At 39.0% G+C, this 23,672-nt stretch overlaps 1 protein-coding gene across 2 annotated transcripts in view; it reads right to left on the reverse strand.

Moving 5' to 3' along the window:
* Positions 1–23,672, reverse strand: part of FSTL5 (follistatin like 5) — a 530,583-nt gene that overhangs the window by 250,739 nt on the left and 256,172 nt on the right. For both annotated transcript variants that reach the window (XM_075288185.1, XM_075288178.1), the window contains exon 4: positions 9,871–10,119. In XM_075288185.1, the coding sequence (XP_075144286.1) occupies positions 9,871–10,119 (249 nt within the window). The remainder of the gene's footprint in view (positions 1–9,870; positions 10,120–23,672) is intronic.

Here is a 23,672-nt window from a genome sequence, read left to right on the forward strand (position 1 = left end):
GCTTTGTGTTTCCATTATACCTATAGGGAAACCGTCAGCATTTATCGAGGTATAATTGACATGCTGAGATTTCCAAAAGGTTTTGTATATAGGCAGCATTTTACACTGCACATATTTTTCTGCAATGTGTTGATGAGATTTGCTGAAATTTCCGTAGCTCCCATCCTGTGATAGATCAGAATAATGGACATTAAATGAAAGTAATGGGAACCCACCCTTACACAGGTTGTGTTTCCCAAGGAATCCACTTCTGGGAAGTTCTCATTGTAGGCTGTAACCTATAGCAATATACTATTGTCAGCAGTTCAGACATAGTGGCAACTGGATTTACAAAGTTCAAAGACAGTGGAGGGAGTTTACCAAACTGATGTATTGTACAATGGTCTTGAGGTCCTGAGTAGAGATGAGCGAGTACTGTTCGGATCCGCCGATCTGAACAGCACGCTCCATAGAAAAGAATGGATGCACCTGGTACTTCCGCTTTGACGTCGGCCGGTCGCTTAACCCCCTGCGTGCTGGCTACGTCCATTCATTTCTATGCGAGCGTGCTGTTCAGATCGGTTGAACCGAACAGTACTCGCTCATCTCTAGTCCTGAGTGCTTAGTTCATGAATTGATCATGAATTAGGCACATGCTTCCAATGCCTTTCCACCAAGGAATAAGTCTATGGTAGCCCCGGGGCTTATGGATATCTCATCATCATTTCCACCACTTTTGTGGTGGCTCATTCCCGACCCCACTCACTTTCAGAAACACTTAAGTTGCAGGCTATCTTAAATAGATTCAATCACCAACTTACAAGTATTTTATATCAAAAAGGGTTATAATGAATCCTGCCCAGTGTATTTTTCTTGTAATACATAAATTGCTCCTCTCACACTAGTCGCTCTTTCCCGACAACTAATTTTGAAACATTAAGACAATAGTTGATACATAAATTGCTTTTAGATGATAACTTGACACTGATCTGAAAATACCATTTTCTTCATATGGTTGGAACAACTAAATCTTTGCTCTGCATTTTCATTTACCTTATGATTATACAATTCCCTGACTCTTCAGTGCTGTAATGGCTTAGATAATACCGCTAATTTTATTAAAACACCATTGGATTGATAGCTGAAAAGAACGCTGACAGTATTTTCAACCTTAAAAGTCATCCTTCAAGGGTTTAATGTCTGGTGTGCGTAGAAATTAGAAGATCTTTAAAAAAAAAAAGAAATCTCCTGATGGTAGAAATGTGTTTAGAATCCATCTAAGACATCTTGTCTTGCCAATCATTTGAATAATGCTAGACACTTATCTTGGGGAGTTTGGAATAGCTGTTATTATTAAACTTTAACTTGCTCTCTTAAATTTGCCCAAGGGGTTTATCAAGTTTTGCCATTGCAATTGAGTTTTGAGTAATACTAGTAAAGCTAAAATTTAGCATTTTACTTACACACATCATGTCATACCCTGTTCACTCGCTAACACTGCTGTGCTCATCATTTTTTATTGCTAGCACCAGAAAGATTTACATTGGATTTGTTGACTGAAGAGAACATCACACAATTGCTAAATAAAATCTGACAATTTTTGTCATTTCTTTACATATTATGTAATGATAGAGGGCATGTATCAGTCATGTTTCCCAGTAGAGACAGATGGAGTGACGCTTCCTCCACGGCTTTACGTATCTCTTATCTCTGTGTCACTATCATATCCATCATATACTTTGAGCCCATCAGCCACAGAATAAGGATCGGTTAAATTGCTTATTAAGTCACTGTATTCTGATTTGATCTCCTGCTCCCCTAGTGGGGAGAATCGGTTGTCATTCTCATGCAGCATCATTTTGGGGTCTTAAACCTCACTTCTATGTTGTGTTTTATCCATATTCTCTATTGGTTTAAACATAAAATGAAACGTGTTCCTACGGAGATCTATTGAATAAACCTTAGATCATTCCTACGTGAAATCATCATCAGCCTTCACTTGGTGACTATTCTGATGGTTGTGTGATCTCAGTAGTTTTTTTTGGAATTTTCCCCATTTTTTCATGATTTTAACCAAAGGGGTTTTTTTTAGGGAAGACATTATGGACATCTGCTCTGCAGCACATAAAGCAAATAATGGGCTAAAATTGGATGTACACTGTACCTACAGGTTTAGCAACATTTAGAGATTACTTTCAAATCCTATGATTCTATGTAACCAGTGGTGGAACAGACTGCACTACATTACCGTCTAGGGCAGGATGTGGACAGTTTTGCTCTTCAGGACATAACAAGGCTTTTAACCACTTCCGGACCACCCATAGACTATATACATCCAGGAAGTGGTTGCCTAGTTCTGACAGGGCGTACCAGTACGTCCAGTCAGAACACAGCAGCTGCACGGAGATCGTGCAGCTGCTTTCAATAGGAGCCGGCTGTAACTTCAGCCGGAGCTCCCAGAGAGAAGACAGGGCAGATTTATTACCTCCACTGCCTTCTCGATCGCTGTGTATACAGCACTCAATGAACGCTGTATACACAGCTATGGACGCAGCCATAATTCAGCTGCCCTCTGACACAGCGGACACGTGATCCGCCGGGAGCAGAGTCTTACCAGAGCTGCTGGGTCCTACAGGACCCCAGATCAGCTCAGTAAGCTGTATATACAGCGTGCAGGAGGCTGGATTCCTCCTGTATCTGAGGTTAAATGTAGCAGCCCCAGTTATAGGAGAAATCAGCCTCAAGTACAAAAAAATAAGTGATCAGATGTCCCCAAAGGTTTCTTATCACCTTATGGGGACACAATCTGGAAAAAAAATAAAATAAAAATAAAATAAAAAAGTTTAAAAAAATGTAAAAATAAAAATATAAAAAATTTAAATAAATAATACTCTAATAAAACGCTGTTATTAATGGTTATAGCCCCACCCCCAACGACACCATACAAAATAAAAATTACCATAACGGAGAGGAAAAACTATATTATAAAGTTTTTCAGTGACACTTTGTGTTATTAAATTAAAAAAATAAAATAAATTGAAAACCAGACACAATTTCCCTCCTATTTTGTTTAAATTTTCCCAGATATAAAAAAAATTAAAACACATTCGATAACATAAAAATAAAGCCCTATGTGTCCCAGAAAAAAAGACACAAAAATTAGTTGACTGAGACATACGAGAAAAATGTTGCTTGACTTGCTTGAACCAGTAGGCTTAAAATCACAGGCCTTTAGCTTTTGACTCGAGGGCTCGTGACCTCTGTCAGAGACCTGAATAGTACACTGGGGGACTGCAGGATGCTGCTGGATATCGCAAGGATGCCCAGGAGAGGTGAGGCAAGGTGAGTATAATTGGTTTACTCACCTCACCTAGGCCTTGACATATTATATTCTGGGATCTGAATAGACCCCAGACTATAGTAATAGCACTTTGTCTTGTGGCAAATAAGTTCAGCCAGAAACAAACCAGGTTCACCCATCTCTAGTGAGTGCAAGTCCAATTTTCCTTTCCAAACCCTGATATGACAAGATGTTTTGATGAACTTCCCCTCTTGCATATCACCATTTATTATCTCTGACAAGGGTATAGAAGCATGCAGGTATATAACGGAATTATTTGACAGTGGTACTTGCATATAACCTCTTGCTGGATGTACCATTGTGTCTAGATACTGATGCTAATAACAAATATATCATTGCTACTATAGCAATCATTGGGCCCTGACTGGCTTCTCTTCAGACTAACTCATACTGGATTTATCCCTCTCAAAAGGTTGAGGCAAGCCTATATTAGGGTCAGTGCACACAGAGTTTTTTTGGCTCTGATTTTGACTCTGAATCTGCCTCAAAATCAGCCTCCAAAAAAATCCTTTTTGCAGCGGATTCAGCGTCAGGATCAGCGCCAAAAAACTCTGTGTGCACTGACCCATAGATAGGGGACCTAATCCAGTCACAGCAGTATATGCCTAAAACATCTTAAAGGTACATTACAGCATTTCTCATCAAGTAAACATAAAACAGTACAAATAACAATATAAGTAAAAATGTATCCGTCAAACTTCAGATATATTTGTGTAAAGCTGTGTAAATATAGTAATATGTCAGGAAATATAAAACATCCAACCGCTACAAGAGTTGGATTGGTTAGCATTACAAGATCATAGCAATTGTTCTAAAACATTATTATATATAATTATACAGGAATAGCAACAATAAATCAATAAATACAGTAATATATGTGGATATACCGGACTGTATTGTCCTACAGTGTAAGGAAAAATTTCCAAATACTTCAGTTATATATATACTCAATTAGTTTTAACATAAATGAACTTTTCTTTCTTTCTTTCTTTCTTTCTTTCTTTCTTTCTTTCTTTCTTTCTTTCTTTCTTTCTTTCTTTCTTTCTTTCTTTCTTTCTTTCTTTCTTTCTTCAAAATTAAAGGGAGTCTACCACCACCTAAATTATTTCCAAATCACTTATATGCCATTAAAGGGTCTGTTAGTAGCATAATGAAGATACATTTTTTTGTGTTAAAGTTAAATTTTGCTAAGAAAAAATTTAATTTCCGTATGCAAATCAGGACAGAGAATACAATTAAGGTTAAACCCTAAAACAAGGTCTGCTGTGCCTGAGGCATATTTTTGGTTTACTGAATTCTGTGCACGTTCATTTAGGTGACATGAACAGACCCATGTTCATAAATTGTGAACATGAACCCAACTTATTTTGAAAACCTAAAACTACACAGCCCCCTGTTCAGTGATGCAGACATCTGACTACTCTTCAGTCACTGACTCGCTGAATTAACTTTCTCCACAAAGATGTTGTCATGACAATGAGACTAGCGCCAAGCCGCTGATGTCAGACACTTGGAAAATGTGCTGACCATAATGATGGGTCTGTTAAAGATGCAGGACAGATATCATTGTACAGGTATGTAATCACCAGCACTTTGTGCGCTATATATAGATACTCAAATCCTATATCCCTATATACCTAAATCCTCTTCCCGACATGTGCTACAGTGTTGACCAAAAGTATTGGCACCCCTGCAATTCTGTCAGATAATACTCATTTTCTTCCAGAAAATTATTGCAATCACAAATTCTTTGGTATTGTTATCTTCATTTAATTGGTCTTCAATGGAAAACCACAAAAAGAATTGTCAAAAGCCAAATTGGATATAATTCCACACCAAACATAAAAAAGGGGGGTGGACAAAAGTATTGGCACTGTTTGAAAAATCATGTGATGCTTCTCTAATTTGTGTAATTAACAGCACCTGTTACTTACCTGAGGCACCTAACAGGTGGTGGCAATAACTAAATCACACTTGCAGCCAGTTGAAATTGATTAAAGTTGACTCAACCTCTGTGTTGTGTCTTTGTGTGTACCACATTGAGCATGGAGAAAAGAAAGAAGACCAAAGAACTGTCTGAGGACTTGAGAAGCAAAATTGTGAGGAAGCATGAGCAATCTCAAGGCTACAAGTCCATCTCCAAAGATCTGAATGTTCCTGTGTCTACCGTGCGCAGTGTCATCAAGAAGTTTAAAGCCCATGGCACTGTGGCTAACCTCCCTAGATGTGGACGGAAAAAAATAAATGACGAGAGATTTCAATGCAAGATTGTGCGGATGGTGGATAAAGAACCTCGACTAACATCCAAACAAGTTCAAGCTGCCTTGCAGTCTGAGGGTACAACAGTGTCAACCCATACTATCCGTCGGCGTCTGAATGAAAAGGGACTGTATTGTAGGATACCCAGGAAGACCCCACTTCTTACTCAGAAACATGAAAAAGACAGGCTGGAGTTTGCCAAAACTTACCTGAGAAAGCCAAAAACTTTTTGGAAGAATGTTCTCTGGTCAAATGAGACAAAAGTAGAGCTTTTTGGGTAAGGCATCAACATAGAGTTTACAGGGGGGGGGAAAAAAAAAAAAAAGAGGCCTTCAAAGAAAAGAACACGGTCCCTACAGTCAAACATGGTGGAGGTTCCCTGATATTTTGGGGTTGCTTTGCTGCCTCTGGCACTGGACTGCTTGACCGTGTGCATGGCATTATGAAGTCTGAAGACTACCAACAAATTTTGCAGCATAATGTAGGGCCCAGTGTGAGAAAGCTGGGTCTCCCTCAGAGGTCATGGGTCTTCCAGCAGACAATGACCCAAAACACACTTCAAAAATCACTAGAAAATGGTTTGAGGGAAAGCACTGGAGACTTCTAAAGTGGCCAGCAATGAGTCCAGACCTGAATCCCATAGAACACCTGTAGAGAGATCTCAAAATGGCAGTTTGGAGAAGGCCCCCTTCACATCTCAGGGACCTGGAGCAGTTTGCCAAAGAAGAATGGTCTAAAATTCCAGCAGAGCATTGTAAGAAACTTATTGATGGTTACTGGAAGCGGATGTTCGCCGTTATTTTGTCTAAAGGTTGTGCTACCAAGTATTAGGCTGAGGGTGCCAATACTTTTGTCCGGCCCATTTTTGGAGTTTTGTGTAAAATGATCAATGATTTGACTTTTTTTCATTCTCTTTTGTGTTTTTCCATTGCAAGCAAAATAAATGAAGAAATTAATACCAAAGAGTTTGTACTTGCAATCATTTTCTGGAAGAATATGAGTATTATCTGACAGAATTGCAGGGGTGCCAATACTTTTGGCCAACACTGTACAATATTTTGCCAGATTTCAAGCTTTGTATATGGTGTCTACTCTGGAGCTGAGCAGATACCAGAGTCATAAAGCTATTTTATACAGTAAAGACCCAGCAGCAATGTCTGCAAAGCAGGCCTTAATAGTAATACAGGGATTTTTCCATAGACTGCAATGAAGTAGTATTGTAGCCTATGGCAAAAAGCGTATGTTCAAGTCCCGTGAGGGGGTCTAGAAAAATGTAAAAAAATATCTTAAAAAGTGGCAGCCATAACTTTGGAGTCTCTTCTCAAAACTGTATGTAATATGCAACACGTGGCCTTGAGAAGCTTTACTAGCAGTTATTAACCACTAACTATACTTCCCTCTGACTAATTCTGTCTCATATTTGTGGCTAAGGATTTTAAATCATGCAATGAACCCCTACACAATTTTCTATCTCAAACACCCCAAACCCAGTTTTTTTCTTTTTCAAAATAAATTTTCTTCTAGAGCTTTTTTTTTTTTACATTGCCCTTGATGATGGCTATTTCTCCATCATTCTGGCCGCTTTATTCACCACTGCTCTGACCCTATGCTCGGTACTAGCACTGCTACTGTCAGAAGCCCTAATAGCCAGAAGCAACACAGGGTCAGACTATCAGTAGTTCTGTTTCTGACACAGTAAGCTATGAGCTTTACTTGTTATTCTTGTCTGCAGAATTAATGAGAATAATATATGCTGTAATTTTTTTCTGCTCCTGCAGACATCACCACACTCAGTGCACTGGACAACTCATTTGCATACAGATTAAAGGTTGATTTTCCCAGCAGCACAATTGCACTTTGGTACACTCATTATGATACTGGCGATCCCTACAACAATGGCGGTTTTAATGGTTTAAAGCCATTGTAGATGATACACCCTCCAAATCATACAATTCTCTGTTAGTATACAGTATGCTCAAACTCCTAGACACATCTTAGTTATATAACTTTTGTTCATGGATAGGATTTGGACATTCCCTTTCAAAAGTAGGTCTACACTGTGTAACATGTTTAAAAGTCCTCTGCTATTAACAAAAGGTCTATGGTATATTTATGTGGATTTCTACAAACCACTTGGAATAATCTGTGAAATTTTGGGAAGACCTTCCACCATGTTACTGACAACTCATCTGTATTTTGCTGTGGACATTGCAAGAGCTGCAGGGCAATGTTACACTATTATCCATCTTAATGTGAGAGTGACCTAAAATATTAAAGTGAATATGTGGTTTGTACTCCTAGGACTTATAAACTTTCTTAATGTATTAACATGTCTAGTTTTGCCTATGTTTGAAAAGGCTTTGTTTAGCTGAAATATCGCCTTTTAATAAAGAAATAAAGTTGATTTTTTTCAAAAGTTTTTATATTTCTTTGCCTGATGCCAGCTTTTTTCTTTATCTAGATAATACAATCCCTTTAATCCAGCATAACCATCATAATTATTGTGGACTTACTGTGGCACTAAACTGTTGTGCTTTGAGTTTACTCCTGAGGGTATTATCTAAAAAATCACCTGGTTTTCAATATTTAATGTCAGGTATCTGGTCATCATTTCAGGGATCCACCAGATTGCTGCCTCTAAGAGTAGCAATATTTCTTTTTTTATGTACATTGTGAGCTCCATATAGGGCTCACAACCTTCATTTTCCATATCAGTGTGTCTTTGGAGTATGGAAGGAAATCTACACAAACATGGGGAGAACATACAAACTCCTTGCAGATGTTTGCCTTGGCAGGATTCAAACCCAGGACTCTAGCACTGCAAGGCTAACCACTGAACCACCATGTTGCGCCAAGAGTAGTCTTAGTTCAGTGGTCATTGACCCAGAAGGATCAGGAGCTGCTAGTGTGAGACAGTCAATTGAAAAGACAATGTCAGGGCAGGTAGAGTTTGTTCACAATGGTGTTCAGGTAAAAGTCCTTTTTAGAAAGAAAAAACAAAAAACAACAGTGAATCATGGTAGGTGAATATAGTCACCTTAGGGGGTTGTGTACACAGACACAACTCTGGTGAAATTTAGTAACAGTAGAATTCTTGGTGGGTGATGAACATCCACAGTTCATTGCTCCTACCCTAGGCGGAGACACATATCTGGAGTCTAGACATAAATATAGGTAAATGGTGAGGAGAATAGTGACTAGTGAGTGCTGATAGACTGGACCAAGCAAATATTATAGAAAATTATTTAGAAAAATAATTTAGCTGTAGACATCTATGGCTTTAAAAAAAAGTACTAATGGAACATGTACCTGAAGCAGGTTTGGAGCTTGATATTGTTATATTTATGTGTAAAGGACACCTCATAGAGTTGTTATTCAGAATTTGGTGAAAAGTGTTTGAGGAGGACTTGCCGCCATCCCAGATGAATAACAAGTCATCAGTGTATCTCCTAAAAATAGTATCTTGGACATGAAATGGTAGTGACTGTAGACGTGGGTTTTGTCAAAATAACCCATAAATAGATTATCGTCAGATGGTGCAAAATGAGTTCCCATTGTATGGTCCTACAGGGGACTGCTGTCCCTTTAACAAGTAGATAGGGAATATGCAAGCCTGAACTGAAGGAAGGAAACAATATTCAGAGGCAGGAAGGTTGGCAGTACAGAGAAGAACCAGGGAGGCGGGTAAAGCAGTGATGCCACAATTATAGTGTATTTACTACAGAATTTCCTTTATATCTGTGTTTGGTAGCCTTTATGTAAAACGTCCACTTATTATTTATATTTCTATTAAATGATTCAGTTTGTGCAGTTCATTTCATCTGTGAAATATCCATTAGCTCATTGCAATATTTCTTATGTTTGTGGCTGCTGCTCATAAAATGCATCAGGGTCAGTATACATCCTTATAAAAATAATACTCAATGACTTCAATTAAAAGCAAGAAAAAAAGATATGAGCAAAAACATTATAGAAACATTAAAATTATAATGTTGTAATGTGACGGTCTACAGCAAAATATATAAACGTAAATTAACTATAATGAGCATTAATATGGAACATTAAATTTTAAAGACACATACACACGCAACGTTTTCCTACTGGAGACAAATATCGATGTGTATATGTATATTAAACTTAAGTGAATGGGAAGCTTACTCATATTCATACATGCATGGCAGGACAGAGAACCAATGTATGAAGTACTGAGATAAAAGTGGACAATTAAAAAACAATAGCAGAGAAGCAAAATCTCACTCTTTCCATCTTACCTTTGAAGAAACATTCTTCATTGTGAACCATGATAATTTTTTGCTTTTTCTGGCAAGCAGCTCTATGGACTTCACAATGATTTTCATAGAATTCTCCATCTGAACCACAAACTGGTTTGTAATGTGGTTTGCAGTGCTCCATGCATGCACATTCTGCTTGTCTAGTCTCTTGGTTTATTACACAGTGCCTTCCAAGACCACAATACTTATTTTCACAAGATCCACGTCCATCCTCTTGATCAAAGTAACCTTTGAAAGAAAGCAAAAAATTAACTTTGTGAAATTCGCTTACTTAGTACTTTAATCATCGAAACCATACATGGAGAATTGTGTTAAACATCAGTAATATAGAAGAGAAGGCAACCTGGGAGCTATCGGGTGAAAGAAGCAATAATACACCAGTTTGCCTGGGTCATCATGTTTAGCTACTGGGTGAGGAGTGAAAATCGAAACCTTGACCTGGGTGAATGAAAGCCTAGCTATGGCTTAAAGTTAAGTGTCAAACAGTTGAAAGACATACCGTATGCGCTAGTTATCTCTAGTTAATATAGACTCGTCTGTGGTTATACAATAGTGGAAATGAAGCCTGAGACTATGACTTTGCCATGACTTGGATACAAACATAATATCTCGGTTTGAAGAACATAAAAACCTCCTTCCAGTTCAACCTATTCTTCTTATTCCTAAAATCTATAACAGCATTGATTTTCTGACACATGGAGGACAGGAGATGTACCTAACTCTTTAACAGACCTATGCCCCATAAAGAGGTATTCCCATTTAAGTACTTAAAGCTAATAGATACTAGTACAAGACCCAGAGGGTAGATGCGGGCCCCCATTTGCAGTGACAAGTGAATGAAGAGGGGCCACAAATATGTGTCTATATTTACTTGTTGCAAAAAATATCTTAGTCTGTCTGCGATGAAGCAGAACTGTGGTCGTCTTGTTGTAGCAAAGCTGGAACAACTGGTGTACCAAAGCTGACTGGTATACAAGAGTTGGATGACAAATATAGCAGAATTATATTAATGATGTAGCAGATTTGGTTTAGGAGCGCTGGACCATAGGTGTAGCAAAGTAGGGTCACTGGTGTAGAAAAGATGAAATAGGCAGAATGGAGGAATGCTGGGAGGGGCACAGACAACCTGCATATTCATGCGATGAAGATGTACTAGAAGTGTAACTTTTCTCGCTCTACAAGTGGCTGCTGACAGCCATATTTTACATTGTTAGAAAAACTAAGCTCTTAAATACAGTTGTGTCCTCCCTCATCTCACCTCTAGGCTGTAAGTGTCCATATACTGTATGTGTGTTACAAGTTAAGCAGCTTTTCTCAACACAATATGGTTTTGTTACAAGATATTACAAAGTGACTTGCTAACTATCCTATATGTGTCTGAGTGACAATCCAGTGGAGGAGGGCGAGTTGCATACTTTCAATGCTTTTATTGGTTTTAATAAATTGATAATGCTTAACCAAATTGGGGATCAGCTAAAGGGTTTGTCCAGGACCAAGCAAAGTTGGATATAGATGACCTATATATAGGATCTATCTATCTATCTATCTATCTATCTATCTATCTATCTATCTATCTATCTATCTAAAAACAAGAGTCTATGGCAGCACATTTGAGTATACAACCTTCCATAGGCAGATAGGTGCAAAATCCAAGAAGACTAGCTAATCTCAGAACCACTTGTAATAAACTATCAACTTGTTTTGCTAAACCCTGGAGTGCTGACATTTGGTTATCTATCTATCTATCTATCTATCTATCTATCTATCTATCTATCTATCTATCTATCTATCTAGCTAGCTATATGGCTTCCAGCAGGCAAAACAGTTGATCAACAAGGGTACATCAATATCAAATCAGTCGGGATCCAACACCCATCCCTCTTTGTTGATCAACTGTTTCGCTTGCTGGAAGCCATATACCAGATACATGGCAGGATTTAGCTCTTCTCCTGTTCTAGTGAATGGGAGTATAGCTGCAGTTCATGTGGCTCTGGTACAGTGTCACAAGCTCCATATACTGCATGCAGTTTCCTGTCTGTACAATGTAGCAGTGGTGCCAGGAACTGCAGCTCTGCTCTCATTGACTTGAATAGGGGAATAGCTGATTATAGTCATATGCCTATGAATAGGTTACCCATATCCAACTTTGTCCTGGACAACCCCTTTAAGTGAAGACATATCTGTTCACACTGACTTCAGAGGCACCATTCAGGAGCATTTTATGACTGTTCTGATAAATATGATGACAAATGTGGCTATGCTTTTTTTTTATTAGCAGAAACCAAGATGCCAGTGTGAACACAGTCTAATAAAATAAAAAAAAAAATCAGAGTTAAAATTATTTTCAAATAATATCGGTATTTGCTCAAATTTGCTCAACATTATTTTACTGTTCAAATATTTAATAATATAATAGAATATAGAAATGTATTTTAGCGTGACTGTTGCATATTCAGTCAGCATAGTGCCTAATAGCTTTCTAACAGCCTGCTGTTAAATAGACATGACATATAATATTACGCTCATTTTGTATTTGCAGATAATTAACCTTGATAGCCAGAAAAATTTTGAGAAGTCTTATCTGACCGGCTGCTAATGCACCGTTGTCTTTATGTGAAAAATGAAAAGTAAAAAAGTCATCTGACAGTAATTATGCATGACTATTACCGAATGTGCTCAGACTGTGGTTAAACATGACTCTTATGTCAAGATAACATCCAAAACCCATATTTCTAATCATTGCCACAACATTGCATTTATGGTACAGGGAGGTATTGCTGCTTCCCAATGGCCACTTCTGTTTATGTTTCCAATGTGGTATTAGGACCTTCTAGAGATTGTATGTGCTCTGATATACATGAAACCGGGAGATTTTGAGCAACGGCAAGAACATACTACATATGAGGGTGGGTTCACACCTGCACCCGTCCTCCGCTTTAAGGTTTCCGTCTTATGCCTGAGAAACTGGACAGGAGACGGAAACCAGCAATCAGTTTTCAAACCCATTCATTTGAATTGGTTTGCAAAGTGTCCACCCGTGATCGCCCGTAAGCATCTTCTGGTCTCTGCAGTGAAACCACTTTAATTTTACCCGGGCACAAAGTCGGACAAGTAGGACTTTGTGTCCAGTTAAAAAAAACTGTTTCGAAGCGGAGACCAGAAGACGCTCACGGGCAGACAGTGACTGCTGGGTTTCCATCTCCTGTCAGCAGAAGACAGTATCCCACAAAGAAGAGACTGGGCACAGATGTGAACACGCTCTAAGTTGCATCATTCACTCCCAAAAGGCAGCAGATGCCAGTACATGTCCTAAGGAATCTGTTACAGGGATAAAATTTTGCCCGGCCGGGTCAGACATTGGTTTTCAACACTTTTCTAGTTGTAAAAAAAATAAATCACACTCATGGGCCTCAACAATTTGACAAAAATGTGGCATCCCAAAAATTGGACAATTGGAATAATCCTCATGGGGTTTTTGCCTTCTTCTGAATCAACAATGTAGGGAATTGTAGGGTTATAGGTTGGACTTGTTGGAATGATGTCTTCATCCAACCTCATCTACTATATAAACTATGTAAATACTATCAGGGCTTCATGAAGATGGTGCTTTGACCATATTACTGTATTTTCCATATGTATTTAAGCCAGAATATATAATATACTGTTATGATTTTTGGAATAAAAACAGCACAGGGTTTTTCCTCTTACATCTTTATGATGCATCTTTTTAGCTTTGGTCTTTCAGATTGGTTATATGGTAATGCTCATTATTAGACATTTTCCAACATTAAATATTTTTGCACAACAGGAAATATTTCTACGGTTTTGACACAGCTAGTAGTATCAAACATAACGTTTCGCTGAAAATTCCTATTGAAAACACCTCTAAAATCCTACAGCCTTCATATGTCAAAGTGCTAAAGCATGGTATGTGAATAGTGGAGAAATTTGTCTATATATGAGACATGCTGTGATTTGTTTCATAGCTATTTATGTCAGAACTCATTTAACTTAGCAAGAGGAAACATCTGGCACAGTATCTGCTGGGGAGAACTAAAATGATGGAGGTTTTTTTTTTTTTTTTTATATCACCAACAGGCATATATTAATTGACCATATTATATAGAACTGGTACAATACCGAGCAATATTTTCACAGATTTATTTTGTGTGACAATTTGCAGATATGGATTCAATTACAAATATACTGTTCATGATCAGAAATATATCTAAATAACTACTAGGCAATGATACTTTATTTACTATATTTCCACCAATGTAATACTGAGTGCATTATACTTCATAGCGAACAACCAGATAATCTTAACTGACATAACTGTATTCACATTAAAAAATTGTAAAAAAAAAACATTTCATTTCTCCCATCAGCTATCAGGCTTGGGCTACATAGCAACAATTGTTGCTTGGCATCAAATTGTATACCAGTCGCGCAGTCAAAAAACGTGTGACTTATTTGCAACTTATTGTTGCACCATTATGATGTATTATACTGTAGCTGATAATCAGGACCACGTTTGCAGAATACTGAGTTAGGATAAAGGAATTATATCCCGTTTTTAGCTGAACCCATGTTGGAATAGCCTTAAGAAAGGCTATTCTTCCCCTACCTTTAGATGTCTTCTCCACGCCACCGTTCCTTAGATATCCTGGTTTTCATCCATATGCTAATTAGTTTTCTTACAGTACTGGGGGCGGTCCCCAGCACTCAAACAGCTGCAAGAAAACTATCCAGCAATGCCTTCTTCTGTTCACCGCCTCTGCCTCTTCTTTTCTGTTTGGCTACAGGAAAATGGGTGACTGCACCCACTGCGCATGTCCATCGGCCATGGCGACGGACATGCACAGTTGGCGCTTTCTGAAGAAGATGTGACGAACAAGGAAGAAGAGGCGGAGGTGGAGACCAAGGAGAAGGCAGCATTGGTTAGTTTTCTCACAGCAAAGGGGACGCTCCCAGTGCTGTTTGAGCGTGGGGACTGCCCCCAGTGCTGTGAGAAAACTAATTAGCATATGAACGAAAACCAGGATATCTAAGGAAAGGCAGCACGGAGAAGACATTTAAAGGTAGAGGAAGAATAGCCTTTCTTAAGGCTATTCCGATGTGGGTTTAGCTTAAAACGGGATTCTAATGATAGAATCCATTTAAGATTGAGGCCCCACATTGCAGAAAACAGTTGCAGATTTTACTGCGTTTTTATTGTGTTTTTCATGCTGATATGCAAGAAATACACCCGGATACAGTTTCCTATTGATATTTGTATGTGTTACGGAAACTGATTTTAGGAAAATACTATACTTGCTATGGTATTTCATCTAGAGATGAACGAACACTAAAATGTTCGGGGTTTGAAATCCGATTCGAACAGCCGTACACTGTTCGACTGTTCGAACGGGTTTTGAACCCCATTATAGTCTATGGGGGGAAATGCTCGTTTCAGGGGTAGGCAACATTCGATCAAATTCTACTTACCAAGTCCATGAGTGAGGGTCGTGCTGGATTCTTCTCCCTGCGCAGCATCCCCGCGTCCTCTTCCGGCCTTGAATTCACTCTGCTAGGCATCTGGCCTGGGAAGAGCCAACTGCGCATGCCCGCACTACAAGCGGACATGCGCAGTTGGCTCTGCCCAGGCCCAATACCTGGCAGAGTGAATTCAGAGCCGGAAGACGCCGCGGGGACACTGCGCAGGGAGAAGACTACTAAAGGTAAGAGAAGAACCAGCGTTGATTGGCAATGTATAGCATTCTACCAATCAACGCTGGTTCTGCATCAAATCTTAACTTCGAACAGCGAGTGGTACTCGATCAAGTACGAGTATTTCGAATACCGTAGTATTCGATCGAATACCTACTCGATCGAGTACTACTCGCTCATCTCTACTAAAATCCCATTCACTTTGCCCTGACTGTAAAATGCCATGATTTTTCCTGCAGGCAAATCAGTGTTTCCATCCTGTGGGGCCCCGGCCTTAAAGTTCCTGGATTTCTGAGGTTGTTTCCTCTTGGTATCAGTGCTGCATCATTTTTCAGACAGTAAAATAGGAAGTGTCATTATACTATTTCTCTCTTTTAAGGCAGTTTCACACAAACACACTCACACAAAGCTACATTTAAAAGAACACTGTAAAAAACAGCCTTAAAAAAAAGGACATAAGGTCACAGCGGTTTTGCATCCATGGAGTATCTGTTTTCATGGATCCCATAGTCTTAAGTATATTGAAGGGATCTGTGAAAACAGATAAAAGTAGGACAAATCAGTCTTGTAAATAGACTCCCTGAAATAAATGTGTTCTTCAAACAGCATTTTGTCATTTATGTAGTGTTCTTTTTTTTTGTTTGTTTTTTTTTGTTTGGGGGGGGGGGGGGGGCAGTGGTGTTTTTACCAAAATGCAGAATACTCTTAAGCTTTTCAGCCCTTTTCTCTATAGAGCTTGCAAAGTGTCAGAATTTTAAATTAAAAAACAAAACAAAAAGGAATAAAAAGCTTCACAAAAATGTTTGACATTTTTATTACATTTTAAAGTGCTAAAGAGTGAGTGTAAACAGTCTTTAAAGAAGTTCTCCACCTTTATTTGTTTTCAAAAAAATCTTTACTGATATTATATTACAGACTAAGCTGGAGAATGGCATTGCTTGAGAAATGACAAGCTTTTCGGCAGATGACAACAATCCAATTTTGAGCTAAATATCAAAAACTGTCAAAAACAGTAAAAACATTTCAGAAATTTCTGTTAAACATATACCCTAAGGGCACAAACTCTCAGCCATATACGAGATCTTTAAATACAGCCCCATAAATGTTTAGGACTATGCTGTACCCCACAATTCTTTGATTTTATGCTTGGAGGTTTGTTCTCACTAAAATAATATATAACGAATGACATGATGTTGCAAATTTGGAAGTATTTTGGAGGCATTTTACTTTGGAAGTATAACCAAGAACATGCCCCTGTACTAAGAAATGTTGCGTATGTTTTTATGCTCATTGCTGCTATTATTGTGAAGTAAGGAAGAACAATTTATGTAATTGTATTTCCTCACAACATACAAGGACAAATTTGTTTAAACTCAATTATCTTCTTTTCAACATTTTCGGCAGCAAATTGTACAGGGTTTTCTGTTTTAGTCAAAGGGCACCACAATTTCTGTTAGGGCTTATTGACTTATTGACTAACAGATGACTAAATGTATTGTTTTATAAGATAATTTTATGAAAATAGTCAAATTATGTTTTTATTGTTACATATTCCTGTTTTAATGCCCACTACAAATCCTAAAAAATCTTAGGTTTCTGCCACCTACTCTATATTTCCCCTTTATTACAGGTCTATGTGGAACATGTCATGAGGTTTTATAGACTCTAAACAACAACTTCCTAGATCGTTGCATCCCAACATTCCTAAACTAATAAAAACAATATCAAAAAGAAAATATAACAATTATATTTATTGAATAAAGAGACAAAGGGACGCTTATGAACATTCAACTTTGTAGGACATAGGTTTTTAACATAAGCAAGTTCATTAAACTTAACCTCTAGATCAGCGGCGCTCAATTACTTTTAGTCCCCTGATCTGGACCAGCCATCACATAAAGATCTGAGTTGAGCAATCCCATCTATGTCACTGCAGACCCAAGCCCTTTTTTGCGAATGCGATACATCATGATACATAGCAGCAGGGGCGGATCCAGGGCCGGGCGAGCCGGGCAACAGCCCGGGGCCCCGCGCTTAGCGGGGCCCCGCGGCGCGGCCAGGACCTAACAAAATGGTCCCGGTCGGCATGTCCTGATTTCAACACATCGGCGTCCTACAGACGCCAATGAGCTGAATACATAGGCGTTTAAAGCAGGAGCTGTTACAGCTCAGCTCCTGCTTTAACGCAGAGCTCCGGCATTTGTAGCCGCGATGTGATGACGTCATCACATCGCGGCTACAATATATGTATGAGGGAGAGAGCTGCGAGGGAACGAGGAAAGGTGAGTGTGTGTGTGAGTGTGAGTGTGAGAACAGTATAATGCTGGGGCAGATGAACGGAGGGAGAACGGCATGACACTGGGGCAAATGAAGGGGGAGAGAACGGCATGACACTGGGGCAAATGAAGGGGGAGAGAACGGCATGACACTGGGGCAAATGAAGGGGGAGATAACGGCATGACACTGGGGCAAATGAAGGTGGGGGAGAACGACATGACACTGAGGCAGATGAAGGGGGGAGAATGGTATGATAATGGGGCAGATGAAGGGGGGGAGAATGGCATGACACTGGGGCAGATGAAGGGGGGGAGAATGGCATGACACTGGGGCAGAGACGGGGGGGACATGAAACTGTGGGCAGATAAAGGGGGAGAATGGCATGAAACTGGGGACAAAGATAGAGGGGGGGGCATGAAACTAGGGGTAGATGAAGGGTGTATATGAAAATGGGGAGAGACGGAGGGGGGACATATAATTTACGGGTGACTGTAGGAGGATTATACTGTGTGGAATCACATGAAAAATGAATGAGAAAGTGGGCGGGGCCTAATTTGCTGTGGCGCACTGCGCGCGCCGCATGTTTTATTCCCTCTTTCTAGTCTTCAACAGTTGGGAAGTACAGGTTAGAAGTGCAAGACCCCCCAGTAAGTAGGGCCCCGCCAAAGTCAATTGCCCAGGGCCCCACAAACCCTGGATCCGCCACTGCATAGCAGACCTTCTGACAGCCATGTGGGTAGAAGGCCCAAGAACCTCCCTGCTTGCTTTTGCATAATGACACTGATGGTTGACAGAAATAATTCTGATCTCCTAACCACTGACCCTTTTCCAATTTATCACAGTGGTTGCAGCAGCTGTGTGGTCGTACAACTTTAGACCACTGGTGACTGCAGTCCAGACCACATTACCCTAGTTCCTCTGCTCTAGACAGTAGAATATTTTCAGACAAAATCACAGGCAAAGTTATGGATAATCTTGGGAGCCATGTCTGGGTGATAAAAGAGAGGGTGGCACTCATCATGAGCAAAAGTTAATACTTCGAAAGAGATGCATACTATTTGTTTGCAGATTTAAAGGGGTTTTCCCATATCAGTGTTTCAGCAGTCTGGTTAAAGTCATTTCTTTTCATTTCCTGTATTTATCCTCCCTCCCTCTTCTTCTTGATAAACGAGCAGGAGAAGTCTCACAACACTTCTTCAGATCAGATAATATGCAGATGCTTGTACAGAAGGGGCTCAGTGTTATCTCTGTGTTTACATAGAGAGATAAGAGACGGCTTTATCAGAAAACTGCAATTAATTGAACGTTTGTCCTGCCAGCAGAGCAGTGAGTAAGTGACATCACTTGTCCTATCTTCCAGATCCATGGTTATAGCATTGCAGTGTAAACAATGGGAGGAATAAGGTCACATGGCAGACAAAGAAAGCAGAATTTCTAAAGCAATATATTTAGGAAAAGTCTTCAATTTACATAAGCTATCAGTATAGATAGAATCCTTGAGATGGGACAACCCCTTTAATATGCGGGAAGAAGGAGAGTTGGCTAGTACTATTTTATAGGGACTATATTAGTATACATTTCCACGGGAATGCAAAATTCATAGCGTGTAAATTTCAAAACACATTCATGAATGCAATTAATTTTTGTCTTGGCGACTGCTACATCTGTAAGTAATAGACAACTGGTCAATAAGGTTGAGCGATCATGTTCGGAAAAGATCGGATTCCAATCAGCGATCGAGAAAATTTCATGATCGCCATCGGAATTCTGAACACGATCTTTTTATGTGGGATCAAGATCGGTGATTTTTCCCACAATGCATTGCTTAGCCTTCACACTGAGTATACGATGTATATTCAGTGTGAAGGCTCCGCTGCAGTTCCATAGGAATGAATGAAAGCAGCTGACACACAGCCTTAACCCCCTGCGCGCCGGCTGCCTCCATTCATTCGAATGGAAGGCTAAACTAAATCTCTAGCAGCTACTTGCCTCTAGAGATGGCTGCTCCAGTGCCCTCCTTCTTCTTGCCTCGCTGCCCCGCCTCCCAGGTTAGTATTTAAAGTGCTAGGTAGGCGGGGCTTGTGGCTTAGAGTGTGAGCAGGTACAGGGCGGGGAGATGTGACGTATCCCCTCCCAGTACCCGCCCACACTCTCCTAACCCACCCACACTCTCCTAACCTGGCAGGGAGGGGGCAGCGAAGGAAGAAAAGCAGCGTGGAGCAGCAGCGAGGCGAAGAATGAAGGCACGGGGCACAGGACCAGCCATCTCTGGAGGTAAGTGGACACCAGGGGGTAGGATTGCTTTTAAAATTCGATCTCCGATTAAAAAAAAAATCCCATTGACTTGCATTGGAATCGGAATTGGGATCAAGATCGGGTTCGAATGAAAAATGATCGGAAATCAGATTTTAAAATCGATCCTGAAAAGTCAAGATCGGCTCAACCCTACTGGTCAGTTCTGTGTGGCTCTTGTTACACTATTTGGGCAAGTAGAAAAAAACTGTAAACTTAAGATGTATTTTGTGAGTGTAGGTGAATATTGGATTATTCCTGAATATGCAAACATATCATAACATTAAAAGCTAAATGGTAACAGTAAATGTATTACTATGGATGTAGTTACTAAGTATATTTGTCTCTTTCTTATTTTGAACATTTTGCAAAACATTAGCGATCCCATTTTAACATTAGGCAGCACCTCCTCTGTTCTATATGCACTTTGTTTCTGTCAATTTTAAATGTCATTGCCTATTTTACCATTTTTCCCATACACATGATTTTGAGAACACCCGGAATAAGAGGCATTTCTGAATACAAAACATTTGCCGCATACCACATGGAATCTGAATGCTTTCTTACCGCTGTATATTCTATCTGCTGGATTCTAATTGCTTTAATATTAAATAACAAGTGATCAATAATTTGTGGAGAACAGTGGGGAAAACTGCATACAGAAGCCTGCATAGAATATATCACTTTTTTTTTTCCATAATTATGAGTATGTCAAGTACTTGTGAAAATAGAGAAGTGCTTTCAAGGAGATAAGAAGCTGCAAATGTAGGTAGAATCAGTCAAAAATTAATGCTGGAGAGGAACGAAGAGATAGCAAATAGGTAAGAAAAGAAATAACAGTAAAACAGCTGTTTCCACTTACACAACACCTTCTGAGCTAGTAAAACTGAATATATTTGTTGGTTTAGAACATCACAAAAACCACCCATTGAGCAGTTCACAAAAATAGCAAAGAGAAGCATTTAAATATTTAACAGCACATTTATCAAAGAACGGAATTAAAGGTGTTACCTTCAGGCAAATATTCAACAGAAAAATATGTTAATTATCACAGATGTTCAGATTCGTCTCCGCTTTGCACAGAATAGTGCATTGGATTTCATTTGGACAATTTGCCATATGTATTGATATTATTCCTACCCAACACATTCAAATGGTTAATGGTGAAAGCTTGTAATTAGCGCCTTAGTCTTAAAGGGCTTTACCAGTAGTTTTTAATTGACAAATTATGCTTAGAATACATCATCAATTGAAGATTCATGGGGTCTAACATTCCCTAGACCAGCTGTTTGAAGATGCAGCGGTGCTTCATGAGCAATGCTTCTGTTTCACAAGCCATGTGACATCTCGCTCATCGGTCACTTAGCAATTTGTAAGCCAGTCTTACTCAAATAAATGTACAGCCTGCACTTGGTAAGTAGTGAAGAGCTTTCACCTGAAAGCTGCAGCCTCATCAAACACCTAATCGACTCATGCCAATCTTTAATTAATGACCTATCCTACAGATAGGTCATCAATTACTTAGCCAGGAAATCCCTTTTAAATTAGCATACAATTTATAATTGGAATCACCGCACTATTACAGATTATGTTGGATTATAGAAGGGAGACCCAGTGACAATGCCCACGATCAGAGTCCACACTGATCATTGGCTTTAAACTCTCTAAAGCCTCGGTCAAACTTCTCCAATGCCTTGGTTAAAAGGATCAAGGCAAAGACATGAAACAAGCTAAATAAAGCTAATAAATCAATTCTAGAAAATATTGTAGGATTATATTTTCTATACAAACAAAAATCACCAAACAAAAATCATTGCTTGCACATAATATCACTTATGTTAGACCTATTTTTTAAGTCTTAAACATAAACTAATAAATATAACATTTACAGTTGGATAGAATAGAAACACACTGTTTTATGAATACTGTAAAAATGTTTATTTTTTTTGTGGCACAGTTTAGAATTTTAAGCACTGACCCAATTTACTGTAGTCACACCTCAACCCTTTCCAACTGGACAAGGCTTAAAAAGTGTTGAAAACAGTAAAATTGTTAAACATAAGAGAAATACTCACCTTACCTGTGGTCCATCATGGCATCCTCCAATGTTCAGGAGTTCTTCCAGGCTTATCCACCATTCCTTCCAGCTCTTAGGTCAGCACTGAGGCACAACCAGAAACCCCAGTGGTGACCTGGGACTCGTTCAGACCAAACACATTTTCCTGACAAACCTTGCAAATCGTAGAGGAACAAATCTCATGAACCTCATCCATCACTAACATACCTGTACATATATAGGTTTTAGAATTTTAATGTCTCCGAAATCATTTAAAAGCACCTTTAGCTATACCAATTTATACGGTTTATCCAGTGGGATTTTTCATTGCAGTAAACAATAAAGGTAATTCATGAAACATCTGTGCTTACTGAAAAAAATACTAAGCATTCAATCAATTGTTCCCATTATATATTTATAAAGCTGTTTTTCTAGCTTACTCATTGCAGAAGTTCACAACACCTTAAATGTCACAGCATTAATATATACATTACAGTCAAGTTACACGGCAAATGTGTGATCTGTAAGACTGTAATTGCAGATCAACTTTTTAAGAACCTTTCTGAATTAAACAGAGCAATTTCAGGCAAGAACAAATTAAATAACACATTACCAGGGTGCTTAGGACAAGCTCTCACATGTTAAAGTCTTAACTTATTCCTTTGTAACTTAAAGACGGTATTCTACAGGCATTGTTAACTCGCAAATAGATTTCTATAGCTCCTTTAAAATGCAGACAACTAAATAGGACAATTGATGAAAGTTACAAGACTTTATATATAATGAAATATAGCTTTTTATATTTATTCTTATTCTGTATTACTATCAATGAGAATTAAAAGGAAATAAATTGCTATATGAAATGAATACCTCAGGCTCCAAACAGAGCTATACATTCACAGCCATCCTACGCTTCAAAACCAATCTTTGCAATACAAAGTGCTTAACAATATCCCCTGCACCTAAAGAGCTGAGGGCTGGTCCAACACGGATGTTCCATTTGCTGTAAGCAATGATGCCAGTTAGCACTCAACAACTGAGGTCAGTGATTGGCTGAAACAGTCATATGCTGGTATGGCATTTCATAACTCGAGTCTGTTAACAAAAAACCTGTGCGGGACCTTTCTGCGATCACTTCTTCCCCCACCAATAAGACTCCATGGTCTGACAACTCAAGCTTAATAATGGCCTGAGGTTAGTCATAAAATTCTTACACCTCCCATATGTACCGATCCTTAAATCATGCAAGGACAACAACTTGTTCATATCCATTCAGAATGTTTGGCAGTAGATGAGGCTGTCTTTCTCTACGAACCAAACCTGGTTTTCAGATAGGCTCTCCTCACAATGAATTACATAGTTAATATAGCGGTGGGACTGTGCTGTGTTTTCCATAACAGACCTCTGGTCAAAATATATCTCAATCTCATTAGCTTTTTCCATACCG

This window comes from Leptodactylus fuscus, chromosome 1 (genome assembly GCF_031893055.1).
Source record: "Leptodactylus fuscus isolate aLepFus1 chromosome 1, aLepFus1.hap2, whole genome shotgun sequence".
NCBI lineage: Eukaryota > Metazoa > Chordata > Amphibia > Anura > Leptodactylidae > Leptodactylus > Leptodactylus fuscus.